We start from the raw sequence: 17704 nt of genomic DNA, 5'->3' as shown, positions 1-17704 counted from the left end.
TGGAGCCGCCAAATGTGTCTATGATACGTGGACATGAATGGAACTAAATGAGGTGGGGACTGTTTGAGGGACCTGCTCTGAAGGGATCATCTACAGGCAGGATGTATTTGTGGGTGGGAGAAGGTGCTGGATTCTTACAATGTTTTAAATGAATGAGACTAACTTTTGAGAAATGTCTTTCAAAGCATGCATCCCTTTTATATTTAAGAAACTTCTGATCGCTTTTCTATTGGGAAATTGTTTCCTTTAAAGTGATGCAAGCTAAAGAAGCAAATGACAAAATCAACCATGACAATTCCTGATTTCTGGTTCCCCCTGCCCTCCCTTACTCTCCAGGCTTTCATAAAGTCTTCCAGATGTCACGTACAGTTTGAAGCCTGGGAAATGGATTAATCCACACTAAAATACATGCCTTCCTGCTCTGAATGGCATTTAGCTATTTTAGTCACGTGGGGTGTGCCCTTGGCACACTGGTCTGCCGAAAGGTGAGGTGTGGTAAAGGAAGCATTGATTTTGAAATCCATTTTCTTTGCTTTGAAATAAAGGTGTGTCTCTAACAGTGGGATCTAATATGTAAGAACAGTTCAACCCTAATTTTTGGTTGTGTTTAGAAGACCGTGATTTGCTTATTTGAAACTTGTAAACATTGTTTTCCAAAGAAGTAATATTATAAGTTGTTAGATTCACAGGTGGGCCCACAGGTATATATTTAGGGGCATTGGCATCTGGGTACCAGGATTCTATATATAAGCATCTGACTTGAATCTCACTGTGCCTCTGTGAGGAGGGTACGTTCATCCCCAATTTACAGATGAGGAAACTTGACCACCATTACAGCAGCGAACTGAAGAGCCCTTATCTTTCTTTAGTTTAACTATCCCTTTATTATTGGATAGTTAGGTTGTTTCCAAACTTTATTGTAAAGCTGGGACCCAACATATTTTAATTGGTAGAATTTTCCTTTATTATTTGAGTCATATTGAGGGTGGAGGGACAGATTTTTTGAACAGAGGAACCTTGAACAGGAAAGTTGGCCTCACCTAAAAGTCCTCCTCCAGGGTAGTTCTGGAGGACAATTACTGCTCTCACAGCATTTCACATTCTTCTGCTTCTGGAGCCACATATATTCTAAAAAATCTTAGGGTTCCTCTCCTCCATGGTTCGAAAAGTTCTTAGCCATCTACCCCTCTACCCATCATGATTCTTATGAATCATGAAGCAGCAATGGAGACTCCAAGGAAGGGACAGGGGGCCAGTGGTAGCCTGGGTATTGGTGGCAGAGGGAGAAAGAAAATGTGCCATTTTTGAGCTTCTACCATCTGGCAGGTAAGTACTATGACATCCATTATACAGATAAGGAAATTTTTCCTAGCTAGTAAGTGAGGGAGCTGCGATTTGGCCCTAAATTGTTGTTTTCAAAGCCTGCACTACTTTGCTTTTAGATAGAGGGCTGCTAGCCTTTAAAGAAGACAGAACTTTATCTTATTCACTTCCCAACTGTTCCACAACTGTATTTGTAATATCAGTGGCATCTGACACAGAAAGAGTTCAGTAAATGCTGGCTGGGTTGAATTTGCCGTAGACACAGGTGTTAATCTGAGTGGTGTCTGGGAGACGCTCATATGGGATGGAAACTAGAATTGAATTGGCTATGCTTCTGTAATGTTTTCCCTTTAATTCAATGGTTTGGGACCTCAAATCCCTCTGCAAGCTGGGCCAGCTCTACAAATTATGTAATTAAACTCCTCTTTGGCCTGGCACCATGTGATTAGTCCAGAGGAGATGCTGTAGGATATCTGGGTCACACTTTTTTAGCTGAAAGATTCTTGTCACCCAGAGCAGACTTATTGTCCTTTCTGCCTGGATGAAAGACAAGGCAGGGGCTGTAATGGAGACTCATTCCTCTGAGAATGCCTGTCCCAATAGAAAATTGTCTACATGCCTTTTAACTGAAATAAACCTAGAATAATTGGGGGTTGGCATTTAACATTGGGCTCAACATAGTTTTGCCTCATTTGTTTACTCTCCTCACGCCCAGCCCACACTTTCTTTCCAGGTTTCCCCTCTTCCTCCTTCCTCTCAGCCCCACATAGATGTCTAGATTTATTGGATTCTGAGAGTCAGCCTCCACAAAAATAGAATGGATGCCATTTAGTTTGGAAAAAGCTAATGCTTTTCCATTCAGGGCTTTAATAAATATCAATAGAAAGGCTTAAGTAATTAACTGAGTGTGACTGTTTCCCCTTCTCTATCCATCACTGATTGGGAAGCTTTTAATCTCTGTGATTTCACAGGGGCATCTTTATTCCCAGGGAGGCAGGGTGAAGGAGGGCACTTTACTGAAGTATGTTCATTAAGTGGGTGAGCCCAGGAGATTGAGGATCAACACAGGTCAGTGTCTGTACTCAGGAGCACCGATGGGCCTGTCTGCTGAGCTTACCCTTTATTCATCCATTAAGCATTTTTTGGTGCTATTTGTCAATTGTGTTTCATCCACGATATCTGTTACAGGTAGAGATGCTGGAGGGGTATTTATTTTGTTCCCATTTTTTCTTAAATCTCTTAACTCTTTCAAGCCTCCATAAATCACCTATTTATATATCTATCTTCTTCCTCCCCATCCTTATTTCCCAACATCTCGGGGCTCACGGGAATTTCCTCGGCCTCCTGTTTGGCCCACCAGTTGTTGGACTGTACCCCGCAGGCCTGCAAGCCTTGTAGTTGCCTAGTTTCAAGGCCAGAGAAAGAGCCCGGTGACAGTGATAGAGACATCAATGATTTATTGGACAGCGGGATCTTACATGTCCAAAACAAAGGGTCCTGGAGTGACACTCCACCTCACTGGGCAGGTGGGCAGTGCGGCGGGGGGAGGTCATGGCAGCAATCTTTAATATAAATGCCCATTTACACATCAGCTTGATTTCCTTTCACTGTGGACATGGAGTGAAGGACCACAGTGACCAGGTAGGTTCTGGGATGGAGTAATAGATAGTGCATAGAAAAGGAGCCCCTGGCCAAACAGCCTTTGACACAACAGTGCTTGATTGTCACAATGACTACTGGGCCAACTGAACTCTAAATCATCACGAGCATCGACTCTCAGAAATTCAAAAAGAACAAAGCCCACCAACATTGACCCACAGCACTTCCTGGCCCTTTGCAGCAGGCAGCCACTTGTCTTTCCTGACTTTATAATTTCTGTTCATTCAACTGATTTGGTATATATGATGGCAAACATGCCCATTTTACTTTATTATTATGTAAACATAATCTTAGTGAAGTTGAACTATTTTAGAAAAAGAGTTCATCTGTCAATTCCACATTTGATGAATTCATCCAGTATTTATTGAGTGTGCCACCTGAGCTGGGTACTGTGTGGTTCTGGGGAGAGAGTGGAAAGTAAGAGAGATAGTTCCTGTCCTCCTGGAGTTGACCTCTTGCATGAAATCAGACATTAAACAAGTAAACACACAGTGCCTCTGGGCTAGGACCTGAAATGAGCAGGAGTTAGCCAGGTGAAGAGGAAGGGGAAAGCCTTCAAGGTAGAAGGCACCACAATGCAAAGGCCCCAGGAGGCCTGAGCCTCACACTGCTTTGGGTCCTGGAAGGATGCCAGGTGACTGAAGCATGGTGAACCGGGGTGGGGGCGGGGTGGGGTGGGGTGGGGAGTGAGTGGCCCTGCATGGGGCTTGTGAGGCAGCAGGAGAGACCGGAGGCTCGTGTTGGCCCGTGTCAAGTAATAATTAACCATGTAAGTTTCCGACTTCTTGCCTCCATTCTCTTTTCACTTCTCACATTTCTATTGTTGTCTTTTAGCTCCTTCTTCCTTCTCAAAGTGCTGTTTGAGAGTTAACAGGAGGACTTAGATCTGAGGTACCAAGGAGTTTAAAGGCTGCAGCGACAAATTTACTAAGGAAATATATTTTAAGATGTATTACCAGTAAATAAACACAAACCTTGAGATGTTCCAGATATAGCATCGATACATTGTGTTTAACAGTGGAAGTTCACAGTGTAGGAAGGCAGAGGAGAACTAGCATGGGATGGGGAATCTACAGGGCCAGGATCCTTTCTCTCGAACTTACCTGTAACTCTCCTACAACCTTGGGAAAATCAGTTGGTTTCTCTGACTCAGTTTCCACTGACAGAAAGCAAAGAGATTGGATGATAATCATCTCTCAGTGGCCTTTCCAGCTTGGAATTCTATCCCTCTTAATGTTTGATAGATGGTAATAGAACTAATAAAACTTTCCAAATAGTTACTGAGGCAGTTTACATGTATTAGCTCAATTATAATTACCCTAGGAAGTAGGTGTTATTACCTCCCTTTTACAGATGAGAATGTTAAGCCTTAATAAGGTTAAGTAACCTGGCCAGCTAGTAAGTGGTGGGGAGTTGAGTTGAGAGGCTGAGTTGAAGGGGGGCTGCCTGGACCCACAGCTCACGCTCTTTGCATGATAATACCTGAGAGTGACGCTGAAGCATAGCAAAGTGTAGATGGGTATAAGTAAGTAGGCAACAAGCATTCTCTAATTCCACAGTGTCCCATGGAGTGAAGATAGCCATGTGATAACTTAGACATAGTCAATTTACACAGGTCTTGGAAAAAGCTGTAAAGTAGGCAGGGCTCCCCTGAGCTCTGTTTTGCATTCCAAAGAATTTATGTTACCTTCAACATTCCCCTTAGGGAAGAAATCCTCTGATCAATGAATCACACTGATCCTTATGGGGAGGAGTAACACATTCCATCATTGAGTACCTGCTAAACATGTAATGAATGGGGGCTTCCCTGGTGGCAGAGTGGTTGAGAATCTGCCTGCTGATGCAGGGGACACGGGTTCGTGCCCTGGACCGGGAAGATCCCACGTGCCGCGGAGCAGCTGGGCCCGTGAGCCATGCCTGCTGGGCCTGAGCGTCCGGAGCCTGTGCTCCTTAACGGAAGAGGTCACAGCAGTGAGAGGACCGTGTACCACAAAAAAACCCAAAAAAACCAAACATATAATGAATGAATGATTCATCATTACTCGTATCACATGTAAAGTCATATCCAAAATACAAATTTGAATGTTATGTTTGTTCAGCTGCTTAAATTAAGGTTCACTTAATTAATATATAAGTGTACCAAAGAGTGTGAGCATTAATAGAATATTAAAATAGTTTTCACTGAAGGCAAAAGGTGTACTATTTAGTGGGTTATAGAATCATCAAGCTCTGGCTGAAAAGAATTGCAGCAATCATCTAGGTTAGTGCTATTCAATAGCAATATATAATGTGAAGCACATATATAATTTAAAATCTTCTAGTAGCTCTATTAAAAAAGTAAAAGGCGATAGGTGAAACCAATTTTAATACTATATTTTATTTAACTCAATATATCAAAAATTTTCATTTCAACGTGTAATCACTATAAAAATTATTAGCGAGATATTTTACATTTTTTTCGTGCTAGGTCTTTGAAATACAATATGTGTATTACACACATTGACTGTCTACATTTCAAGAGCTTAATGGGCACATGTGGCTTGTGGCTACCACATTGGACAGTGCAGATTTAGCTCAAATTCCTTTATTGGTATTTTGAGGGGAATGAGAATTTAAGGGACCTGCCCAAGGTCATCCAACCTATAAATGGCAGCCAGAAACTTTGAATCTAGTTTCTCTCACCCCAGGAATATACTTATTCTGTAACACCTCACTGGCTTTTATAAAGCAATTATGCTAACACATTATATTGTTTTTTGGCTGTAGTTTTTGAAATATTAAGTTTTCTTAAGACTAGGATATCAATTGTTATTTGTAAACCTTAGTTTTACAAAGCAATTGTACAAAAGTTATTAAAATTACACAGGCTATAAGTGTTAAATATTAATTCTCAGGTTCAAAGCATTATATTAATTCTGTTTTAAAAACAAGCCACCAAAACAGTTCTAGATCTAAGAGGCCAATTTTAAAGTTGAGTAGTTTAATTTACTTTGTATAACGTAAGAGCTATCCCTTTATTTTGAGGTTCAAAGCGAATATTTTACAATTGCAAGTGCCTCAGGATAAGTCTTAAACATATTATGAAATGATAGCCAGTTAAATAATTTTATTTGATCCTCAGAATTATCACCAACCAGCCCTTTTGAATGTATCATCTCTTCAACAAGTTGCAGAAGGCACCAGTATTTCTGAAATGTGGCAAAATGACTTACGACCGTTGCTGATTGAGCGATATCCCGGATCCCCTGGAAGCTATGCTGCTCGCCAGGTGAGAAAACAGCACACAAACCTGAAGGCTGTCGAACACTTTGTTTTCACATGAGAGATAACATTATGCCTGAAGTGCCGAGTTGTCTGATATTCAGATCTGTCATCTCATCTTTTTCACTAAAATAAGCACCCAGAAAACCAAACAACTGAGAGCAAATATCTGTTCTGAATTAAAAGATGCATGTTAACCTAAATCAATTTATGTGTGAAATCTCTGTCTGGGGTGCAACATCAGACAGGGTACTAAGTACTCAACTCTTGATCATTTCTATGACACAATCCCAGGTAGCCAACCGAGTTTTCTTGGACCCTAAACACCCAATATCAACAGGCTTGGACATTTCTTTCTTAACGGCTCTGGGTCAAGAGTGAGTTACTGTCCTAACAAGCCTTTATTCCCCTTTGGGAAATTGTATTCTCCCAGGAGGGAGAGTCAAGATCAGTGATAAGCTACTCTGTCCAGTACAATGCTTCTCAGGCTTCTGACTCTGGCCCATGGTAAACAAATATATATATTTTACGTTTTATACACACAAACATAGAGTTAACTGATACAAAAGTTTCATGAAAAATACTCCTATTACCTGCAATCTACCCTGATATTAATTCTATTTTACTATTTATTATTATGATTTTTTAAAAGCTGGTCATGACCCACTAATCTGTTTTCAAGGCACACTGATTTGCACACTGCAGTTTGAAAGGCACTGCTATAGAGGGTAGATTAAGCCATAAGGTGGGCTAGACCTGAATGTCTCTCTGTCTCCTTAGTGTCAGTCCTCTTAAGCAATCTGAAACCCCAGCTCTGAATGACTATTTTTTCAAAGTAGCCCCATTTTAAGGGGCAGCTTGGGAAGGAATGGGGTGAGGCTGGCCTCTCATATCCTCCTCTGAGAGTAGTCCACCTGCCCTAACACTTCAGGCAAATACCTTGGCACTCCGCTGCTGTGACAGAGTGACACCTGCAAGACCTGGCAGCACAGCTGGTGGGCTCTTCCTTTCTATCCAGTATTTGGCTTCTGCTTTTCAAGTTGAGCCCAGATGCCATTGTCTGTTGCCCCGTTAGCCTCTTGTCTTCTATCCAAACAGCTCTTGCTTCCCCTAAGGACTTAGGTGGCAGAGACCCAAAGAGCACCTTAGTTCTTTCTAAGCTCTAGGCAGAGTGAGGAATAATACTGATGATGGCTGATGTTCATCTGGCACTTTTTTCAGGTCAGCCACTTTACAGAGGTCTTTGCATGGATCGTCTCATTCCGTCCACACAATAATTGTGGGTACAATTGTTCTCCCAGTGCTATAGATTTAAAAAGACCTGAGGGGGCTACTGTGGTGGCACAGTGGTTAGGAATCCGCCCACCAATGCAGGAGACATGGGTTCAAGCCCTGGTCTGGGAAGATCTCACATGCCACAGAGCAAATAAGCCCGTGTGCCACAACTACTGAGCCTGCGCTCTAGAGCCCACGAGCCACAACTACTGAAGCCCGTGCACCTAGAGCCCGTGCTCCACAAGAGAAGCCACAACAATAAGCCTGCGCACCACAACGAAGAGTAGCCCCTGCTCGCCGCGAATAGAGAAAAACCTACGTGCAGCAACGAAGACCCAATGCAGCCAAAAATAAATAAAATTAAAAAAAAAAAAAAAGACCTGAGGCTTAAGTATGGAAATTAACTCGCTCAAGGTTGTACACGTAGCAGTGATGAGGCCAGAACCTGGACTGGTATCTGCTTGACCTCTCCATCCAATCCCTGGAGAGTGGTAGCAGGGAGAGACCAGCTCTGTGGTGTGTGCTTACAAATGTGTCCAGCTCTGTATCTTCTCAGGCCCGGGTCCGAGAGTGAGGTGCATACCACTCATTTCAGTGACCTCCCCTGGGCCTCGTCTCCCAAGCATTTTCTAAAAGAAGTTCAGGGCACTTACTGGGTCTTCCCCAAATCCTCAGTTCCTCATTAGAAAAAATCTAGGTCTGTAGCGCTCACTTATCTCCACTTTTTTCATTTCCCGGTACCATTTGCTCAGAAGGCCAAGTATATACCGAGAAATGTATGTGCATACTTCAGACCTGAGGTTCCTTGCCTGTGACCTCTAGAAAGCCATAAAGACAACAAATATTGCTATTTGATCTTTAACATCAACAGAATAGATTTCACAAATAATACACATAGGTTCTGTCGTGGTTTAAAAAATTCATATTCATTTAAAAGTGTTACGGAATCCATAATAACATCTTCCATGTCATGTGGGGTGGAGGCAAGTGAGAAATTTATTGACGGTGCTTTGGAATGTGCTGGGAATAGCTGCTGGGCTACCTGCACATGGGCTGGCTGACAAAGTAGTAGTCCTAACAGGATGGTTGTGTTAGAAATCCCACTTAAGAGATTTGATTTTATAATTTTGGGGAAAGAAAATTACCATGAGTTTTAGGAGAGCTGTCCCCTAAGCTGTGGAAGATAAATGGTTCCCTCTTTTGAAGATGAGGTAGATGACACTGAGTTATTATGAGGGAACTACACTTAATGGCTTTAATTTGACTAGGATCAGTACCTTTTACTCTGAACTACATTTTGACAAGAATGGTGGAAAATTATTTTTTTCTCCTAAGGCATTTTTGAGCACTAGATCAGATGTTTTATAATTCATAGAGTTTCAGGGTTATAATTAAAGAAGACTCTAAAATCTAAAAAAAGTGTGGACTTGATATAAAATTGGTTAGTGATTTAACTTTTATTAGTTATCAATAAAGATGTGCATTGCTATGAATTCCCTTTCAGAAGATAATATGGGAAAAATATCCCATAGTCTGCATTTTTATTGTCTCCGATCAATGGGCCTAAAGCGGCCTGTTGGATTTTTAGAATATTTTTATTAGAGAAGATACTTTATTTGTAAATTTAATACTTTGACAGTATTAATTTTTAGAGGATTTCAGTGATTTCTAGCTGAGAGAGGAATAAAAAATAAATTTAAAAAATCAGGGTGGTAAAGTCTCACTAAGGAGCAAGCCAGAAACTTTGTCTAAAAGAGGCAAGCTAGAAACTTGGTGGTTAAAATCCCCTGTGTATGTCCAGTGCATCCGAGTAGCTAAAGCTGGGCTTCTTCATTGAAAGGTATGTGTATCCCTGAATGGAGGGCTCTGGGTGGAGGGCCTTCAGCTTGGAGCCTGAGAGACTAATATATGGTCCACCCAAGAGGGAGGAGGACCCTGAAGTCCCCAGTGGCAGGGTTCAGCATCCAGACAGGGTCTGTTTGCAGACTTATTGCAAATATCACAGGATCTGCTTCCTCCAAACAAATCTGCTCTACTAATGACAGTGTTTCTCAGAACTTGGAAATGAGAATGTAAGTTTAATTAATTTGACCCAGGATCATTCACCAGTGTTAACCTAAAATCCCCTGGGGCCTTCCTCCCCAGGAAGTAGAATGCCATGTTTACTTTTATCTTTCTCTCTCTTCCTCTCTGTCTCTCCACTCCCACTCTTGGCCTGTCTCTGTCTCTCTCTCCTTGTCTCCCCCTCTATTTTCATATCCTTTTCTTTGTCTCTCTTTTCAATCTCCATCTCTCTCTGTCTCAATCTATCCATCTCTCTTTGTCTCTTTTCTGCCTTCTCTATTTAAAAAGATAGATGTATAGAAATCCAAAATACAGTCTGTATTTCTAAACTGCATTTTAGCATGCCTGGTAGGCAGAGGCTTTTGCTACCTGTAGTTAGAGAAGCACAGCTGCTTTATGCCCTCTCATAGCCAAGCACTCCCTGTTTAGGGGCACTCTAGTGAGAAGAGCAGTAGCTTCTGGAGCCTACTCTAGAGAATTATAGTGGGAACTTGCAGACTAAGTCTGCAAGCCAAAAGCTCAACTGTAAGGGATATTGGTGACCTAATTAGATTATGCAGCCAATTTGATTGTTTATAAAGAAATTAGTTGCTAAGATAAATAAAAATATTTATACTGAATAAAAAATGTTAGTTCAGGCAGAACTCTTTTTGGGGGCATTTGCTGATGCTTTTGTGGATTTTAGTGTCAACACAGATATCAGAAATTATGGCCAAAACCTGTTCACTGGATGAGGAATGAGTTTGTGTGTGAGACTTCAGCTGAGCAAAGCTAACAGATATATCTTTTAAAATCCCAGTTCATTTTGTAAGCATGCAGGCAGCTATTGGTATTGAACACATTTTATGGAGCAGCTCATCATCTGGATACCAGATGTTCTGGCGGATGTGCTTTTTATTTTTTTTTAAGATTGACCCCTTTTATGGAAAAATATCTTTTCACCAAAGTCTGAGGATAACTTATTTTCAAATTCTCTGGAAAACTTGTCTTAGATGTAGTGATTTCTCTGTAGTCAAACTATTAATGTTCCATATCATATAATTTTATATAATCTCATTGAGAATAACTTATTTGTTATAATCAACCCATATTTACCGATAGCCTACTGTGTACAAAGCTCAGTGCTAAGAATTGTGGAGAATAACAAAATAAATGAGATATGAGTGATAATTTCAAAAAGGTTATAAAGTTTTAAAAATTATTTTTATATGAAAAGGCAACCTGTAAATGTGTAATAGAAAAGGTAAGGTACTGTGTATACATGCTCTTTAGGCCAAAGTCCACCTCCTGACAGAGAGCAAGGAGTGAATATCTGGGAAACTGTTTGTTTATTTGGCTTTTGCAGGGCTGACTGTAGAAGCACTGTCCTCCCTCTGGCTTAGTTTTCCTCTTCCTGGAAGCTTCCTGCCCCAGTTGTTCCAAGGCCCTTGCCTACGTGTCATGTCACATTAGTTAGGGCAGGTCACACAAGACTTGGCTAGGCTAGAAAGTCGTGTGTGGAGGGGAATCTCCCATTCTTTTCCAGTCATTATAAGTTATTTGTTTATCACCTCAAGGTCCATCCCCACTGGATGTTCATTGTGGAACAAACTGCCGGATGTGTTGATGGTTAGTTTGTTGTGTGACTTAAAAATAATTTTTTAAGGCAACTTACAAAAATCTGTATAATATTTCAAAATGAAATAAATGGAACATAGTGAGGAAAATAAAGCAAAGGAAAAATAAAGATAGGAAAGGGCAAATGGAACAGCAATGAACTCACCTGTAGCTTTTCACACCACAAACTCTAGATTCTTTTTATTTTTTTAATAAATTTATTTATTTTATTTATTTTTGACTGCATTGGGTCTTTTTTGCTGTGTGCGGGCTTTCTCTAGTTGTGGCGAGCAGGGGCTACTCTTCACTGCGGTGCGCGGGCTTCTCATTACGGTGGCTTCTCTTGTTGTGGAGCACCAGCTCTAGGTGCATGGGCTTCAGTAGTTGTGGCACGCAGGCTCAGTAGTTGTGGCTCACGGGCTCAGCTGATCCGCAGCATGTGGGATCTTCCTGGACCAGGGCTTGAACCTGTGTCCCCTGCATTGGCAGGCGGATTCTTAGCCACTGTGCCACCAGGGTAGCCCTAGATTCTTTAAGAAGACACCTCCAGTCCCTGAAGTGGTGTTTCTTTTCCATCTGCTGTTTTTCCCTGTCAGTCACCATGTTGCTCACAAAGCCCAAGATGACCAGGAGAGATGGGAAAATAGATTCTTCCTTATTTTCACCAGCGTTTGCAGTGGGTCTGGACCTGCTTGGAATGCAAAGGGAAAACTGCTTGATATGTCATTATGGTTCAGAGTTGCTTATTGATTATTAGAGCGGGCAGAACCTCAAATATCCCCCAACCATCCCCTTGTAACGGGACTCTCTGTGAATTATCCTTAACAGGTGAGCATTAGTATTTTTTGTTAGTGTTTGTTACATTATGAAATATTTGCTGACTGGGGGCACATACTAAGTGCTTCGGACAAAAAGAGCTGCCATGTGCAGTTCTCACCCTCAAAGAGCTTAGAGTAGAAGTTATGACCTGTACGACCCACCTAGTATATCTAATTTCTCAAACCTGTCTTGTTATCCTCCTAGAAATATTAAAAGTGGGCTTTAATATATACTGAACTGGAGCTCCCTCTCCTGATGTGCAGAGATGTCCATGATACACTGTTAAGTGAGAGGGGCAAGGAGCAGAGCAAATATAGAGTAGGATTCTATTCTTATAAGAATATACATCCCTCGGCCAAATATACGTGTTTGAGTGCTAGTACATGTTTGTATAAATAGGAGAAAGGTGTGGAAAGATATACAGCAGACTCTTAACATTGGTAATATTAACAGTTGGTTGAGTTGGATTGGCAGGGGGAGGTTAAGGGAGAGGGAGATGATTAGCTTTTCCTTTAAACATCCTTGCTTCATATAATAAGCATGGATTGCATTTTTAGCTTGAAAGGCATTACATAAAATTTAACTGTCTAGAGCTGAAATTTTGTTTTTTGTTTTGATCAGCACATCATGCAGAGAATTCAGAGACTTCAAGCTGACTGGGTCTTGGAAGTGGATACCTTCTTGAGTCAGACACCCTATGGGTACCGGTCTTTCTCAAATATTATCAGCACCCTCAATCCCACTGCTAAACGACACTTGGTCCTCTCCTGTCACTATGACTCCAAGTATTTTCCTCATTGGGACAACAGAGTGTTTGTGGGAGCCACTGATTCAGCTGTGCCGTGTGCGATGATACTGGAACTTGCCCGGGCCGTAGACAAGCAACTCCATTCGTTGAAGGTATCTGTTTCCCTCTTGTAGATTCCTGAGATAAAACGTGTTAGCAGTAATTCAGAGTGAATTCTAGAATCCTTGGGTGAGTGAGAAAGCCATTTAGAAGTGTAGACTTTCTGTACAATTTGTACTAATTTGTTGCAAAATGAAATGAAGTTGAAATAATATTAATTGGAAGATTATATTATTTAAAATGTTGGGCTTCCCTGGTGGCGCAGTGGTTGAGAGTTCGCCTGCCGATGCAGGGAACACGGGTTCGTGCCCCGGTCCGGGAGGATCCCACGTGCCGCGGAGCGGCTGGGCCCGTGAGCCATGGCCGCTGAGCCTGCGCGTCCGGAGCCTGTGCTCCGCAACGGGAGAGGCCGCAACAGTGAGAAGCCCGCGTAATGCAAAAAAAAAAAAAAAAAAAAAAAAAGTAAAATGTCCACCATGGGCAATAAGTACATGACAGTATATTCATTGATTGGCACTTGATTCCTTAGTTATGAATACATATCAAATTAAAAAAAAATTTTCTTTTTTTTTTTGCAAAAAATGAAGAAGGTGGAAGGTTGGTACAGGCATGTGTAGGAGAATTATGTTTATTTCTTCTTGTTTATATAGTCATGGAACATCACAGCCTTCTATACTGAGATGTGGCGGCCTTGAGTCAAGGAGGGAGTTTCTGCTAGTGGTTCTGAAGTAGACAGTGGGTAATTCAGACACATCAAGATGAAAAGCATGAAGCAGAAATGTATTATTGTTATTATCTGTGAATCTTGGCTCAATTTTATGCAGCATAGCAGAGCTTTTGTTACATTCTCAGCTCAGAATACTTCTGGGACTCTCAGATGTTATTTCAGTCTCTGTGTTCTTAAGTGTATATTGAAAAAAAGTGCTAAGCTAGATGAAGACACTTTGTTCAGATATCACTCATAACCAAGTAAACACAACAAAGCAGAAACAAAAAACTTTGTTCGCAGGCAACAAATACCTTTTTTTCCCCTCAAAGCTTTATGAAGGGGCCAGCTTTTGATACAAGGGGGGTAAAGAAGTAAAAGATTTATCTTGTAATGGAAGTAATAGAGATATTTGGTTCTATTTTTGCTTTAGATGCTGAACTTGAAGAAAGCAAGAATTGTTTATAACCTCTCAGTATCCTTTTCACTGTTTTTTCATTTTGTTTTGTTTTCTGAACCTTCTATAATGTCTTTGTCCCATGCTCTGTCCTGCTTTTAACTAGCATCCTTTCCCAGCAATTGGGTGAGAGAGTTCAGAAGCTGATATAAAAGGTTAATTTTTCGTATTTGCATTTCTAGTGTAAGGACATGAAGTGAGGCAAAGTATGACTTAAAGACACAATCTGTGTGGTGGGCTCACAATCTCTTGGTGAGCTCCTTTACCTTTTTCCATGTAATTCACACCTGCTTTTGGTGAACAGAAATAGAAAGGACTGAATGAGTTGTGGAGTGGGGATCTCCATTAACAAAATACACATACATTCTTTTAATTATCTTTTCTAATAGAGGTAAGCAGTGATATGGACAATTAAAAATAAAGACTGGTTTTGAATGCAAACTTTGAGAGTATCAGTTTTATTCTTCCAGTTGTACTTTAACTAGATTTGTATTAAGGACATATTTTATGTCCTTCAGCTGTCATGGGTTGGGTAAGGGGTGGAAGAATGTGACCTGGGAGAAGACTGGATAGGAGACTGGATGATGGTTCCAATTCTTTGCAGTCTTCCTCCTCTAGCAATAAGATTGTAATTATACGTTCACCTCTTTTGTCTTGTAACTTTGCTGTGCCCTCCCACTTTAGCAGGTGGTACTTCCTCATTTCTTGTCTCTGGAGTTGGTTATTTGACTTGCCTTGGCCAATGGGATGCTAGTAGATGACACAAACAGAGGTTGGAAATGTGCTTGTGCAATTGGACTTGCTCTGTCATGTCTTTGCCATCGTCATGGGGAGACCATGCCTTGGCTGGCCTGCCAGTCCCAGGAGGAGGCTAAGAGGCTTGTGGAGCAGAGCCAAGCTAGATGACTGCAGGGTGAAGCAGAGCTTCTCCAGCCTAGACCAGTTGTCCCCAGTTGACCTGCAGACCCCACAGAACTCATGATTGTTGTTTTAGGCCACTGAGTTACACCTTAGTGTTGTGGCATTAGCTGATACAGCCTTGGTTGGGGAAAGACTGCAGGTAACATACTGACCCTGTTAACACTGGTTACTAGGCGTTTGTCATATTGCCAGGAAGAATGACTAGAAGAAAATCTAGCCGTGCAGATTTTCTAGCTCCGAGATACTAGGCTGAGTTATTAGAAGTTGAAGGCCACAGTTATTTTTCTGCCAATCCTAAAAAGAAGTAAAAAGAGCAAGTTGCCTCACAGGACTCAGAGTAATTGTCCAGAACGGTCTATGCCTATCTAAATGAAATGGTGCTAAGAGAAGAGAATGAAAGGAAGTCATTGCACTGAACACTGGAGTCGCCAAGCTGTTGACATTTCTGAGGCACCCGAACCTTCAAGCTTGCAGAATATGAAGACTGCCTCCTTTTGCTTCTGCCCTGGGCATGAACAGAATGTCTCCGGTCCCAAGCAGTCTTATTCTGCCCTGGTGTTCTGTTTGATTTGGAATTAGAACTTTGGAACCAGTCAAGGCCCTTTAGACAACTGGAAACTTAGACTGTCTCCACTAATGTATGCACTATACACGTGTTGCCAGTGAGACAATCTGTTTCATTACTGAGTTCTTATTAAACCCTGAATGCATATGTAGTATACAGATAGACACATCCTGTGCTTAGTACTGTCAGGAGTTATGAGAGACTCAAAATACAATAAACTGTCCTTTTCTTGGGGCCTAATTAAGGAGTAATATTAAGACAATTGAAATGATTACCATGCAAAGATAACTTACTTTTCACTTGATAAAGACATTTTCCTCCTTCTGATGAAATCACCCTAAAACAATCAAGAAAAATTCCATCTTTGAAGAATCCAGTGAACATCTGGAAACCACCATATGAAGACAGAAGGTGAATGGAGAAAAGGCAGACGACATATCAGAGTAGAGAGACGTCACATTCCCCAGAGGGGAAAAAGGAAGCCAGTGGTCCCCTGAAAAATCCTGACTGCCTCAGGGATGGGAGGGGACAGTAAGGAAGGCAGAAGTGAGGCAGAGGGCAGAGGAGGAGAGTGTTTTAAGTCTGTATAAGGAGTACTTAGGTATATAAGATTTCTACCCCACAGCTGGCAGGTAGGTATTCCACCTGTACCCTTGTAGGAGATGACACGATATTTTTCTGGAGAAATTGAACCAGGGAGGTTCTGGATGTTGGGACATCAGATATAAAGGAGGGCAGTAATGATGTGCCTCATGGAAATCAATGAGATTAGGGGAAAGACTACACACTGAGCAGTGAGATTCCCTAGCCTTCCCTCACTTCCAGCACGAGAAAGACAGCGGCTAGCTCACACCCATCAGACAGGAACCTGGACGATCCTTCTCTGGAGAATGTGAACCACCTCATAGAAAAGACCCACAGACAGTGACATTTGGGGATCCTCAGTGAAAACACTCACTGGGCATCAGATTGCCCTGCAGTGGAGCCAACCAATCTGTGTCTCTAATCAGTGTTTTAGTATCTTATTGTTTAATGCAAATGAACACAAAGGATGATCAGATATTTGAGGGCCATCTCCAGCATGAAAGAAAGAAAACAAAACAAATAATACAAGTTGAAAAATGAACTCAGAAGAAATAGTGTACAGGAGCAGAAAATAACTTAAAGAACACTATTTTAATATCCTTAGAGAGATAAGAGGAGAAGTGTTATCCATAACAGATTAAGGAAACATCAGATTCAGTTCCTCCAATGGGAGCACATTCCCCAGTACTGCACAGGGGTGGAGAGAGCAAATGGTGGTGTATTTTTCTTCATCCATGTTCAGCTGCCTGAGTGCAGGCACAAAGCAGGCAGAGAGTTGGACTTAATATTATGTTTTTGCCATGTGAGTTTGACCAAGGCAGAGAGAGGCACAGGAGTTGAGTGTGTACGCAGGGAGCAATTAGAATGATTGACTCTGGAATTTAAGCTGAATATATAGTGAAGTGAGGACATCATAAGGGTAAAGGAAAGACTGGGAAAAGGTGAACATTTCAAAAGATTATGGATTCCAATGGGGTTGAAGGATTGTGAGGATAGGGTACCAGAAGGACTAATCTGAAAGGTGAGAGTTGTTGTCAGACAGTGGAAAGTATAAAATCAATCAGAATCCTACTCACCCTTCTAAGTTCCACTCAAATACTGTCTCTTTCATGAAGTCTTCCTTGACACTCCAAGGATTCCACTTCTCAATCTATCCAATTTCCAGAGGAGTTTTGTGTTACATTTGTGACCCTTGGTACATTTTGCCATACCCGTGTATTTGTTTCATCTTTCCCTAACCCAACTCAAGTGTAGGTTCCTCTGAGGAAGAGGCTGTAATTACCATTCTTTGTATCTCTGTTGCATTCCAAGGGCAGATTCTTGAACCTAGACTCAGTACAACATTGCAGACTTACATAAGGTGAGAAGCAAGAAAGATTTGCGTTGTTTCAGGTTGGATTCCCTGGGAGGTGCACTCTGACGTGGAGGTTAGCCTTTCAATCACATAGTAGGGAGTGGCCTTGGCTCACCACCTGTGGCAGGGAGGGGAAAGAAATGGGAGTAGGCAGAGGGAGAAGCCGGGCTGCCATGCAGGTTCAACAACAGCCTCAGTCAACCCCTGGGGAGCTCTGGAGGTAGCATGGCCCTTTAGAGAGCCCCCAGCACCTGCTTAGGCCAGTCATTGGA

At 41.7% G+C, this 17704-nt stretch overlaps 1 protein-coding gene and 1 long non-coding RNA gene across 6 annotated transcripts in view; one reads left to right on the top strand and one right to left on the bottom strand.

The window, feature by feature from the left end:
• Nucleotides 1-17704, top strand: part of QPCT (glutaminyl-peptide cyclotransferase) — a 28170-nt gene that overhangs the window by 2250 nt on the left and 8216 nt on the right. For 4 of the 5 annotated variants that reach the window (XM_033419266.2, XM_033419265.2, XM_033419269.2 and 1 more), the window contains exons 2-5: nucleotides 6104-6250; nucleotides 12619-12897; nucleotides 13984-14025; nucleotides 17415-17438. In XM_033419266.2, the coding sequence (XP_033275157.1) occupies nucleotides 6104-6250; nucleotides 12619-12897; nucleotides 13984-14025; nucleotides 17415-17438 (492 nt within the window). The remainder of the gene's footprint in view (nucleotides 1-6103; nucleotides 6251-12618; nucleotides 12898-13983; nucleotides 14026-17414; nucleotides 17439-17704) is intronic. The other variant, XM_004265048.4, reaches the window with a different exon arrangement.
• On the bottom strand, nucleotides 11445-17438 carry LOC117199488 (uncharacterized). Its single transcript, XR_004480746.2, has 3 exons — nucleotides 17155-17438; nucleotides 15783-15830; nucleotides 11445-11866 (listed from the first exon to the last, which is right to left on the bottom strand). It is a non-coding gene; the product is annotated as an uncharacterized LOC117199488 (long non-coding RNA).

This window comes from Orcinus orca, chromosome 13, assembly GCF_937001465.1.
Source record: "Orcinus orca chromosome 13, mOrcOrc1.1, whole genome shotgun sequence".
Taxonomy (NCBI): Eukaryota; Metazoa; Chordata; class Mammalia; order Artiodactyla; family Delphinidae; genus Orcinus; species Orcinus orca.
This window is presented reverse-complemented; position numbering and strand designations above follow the sequence as displayed.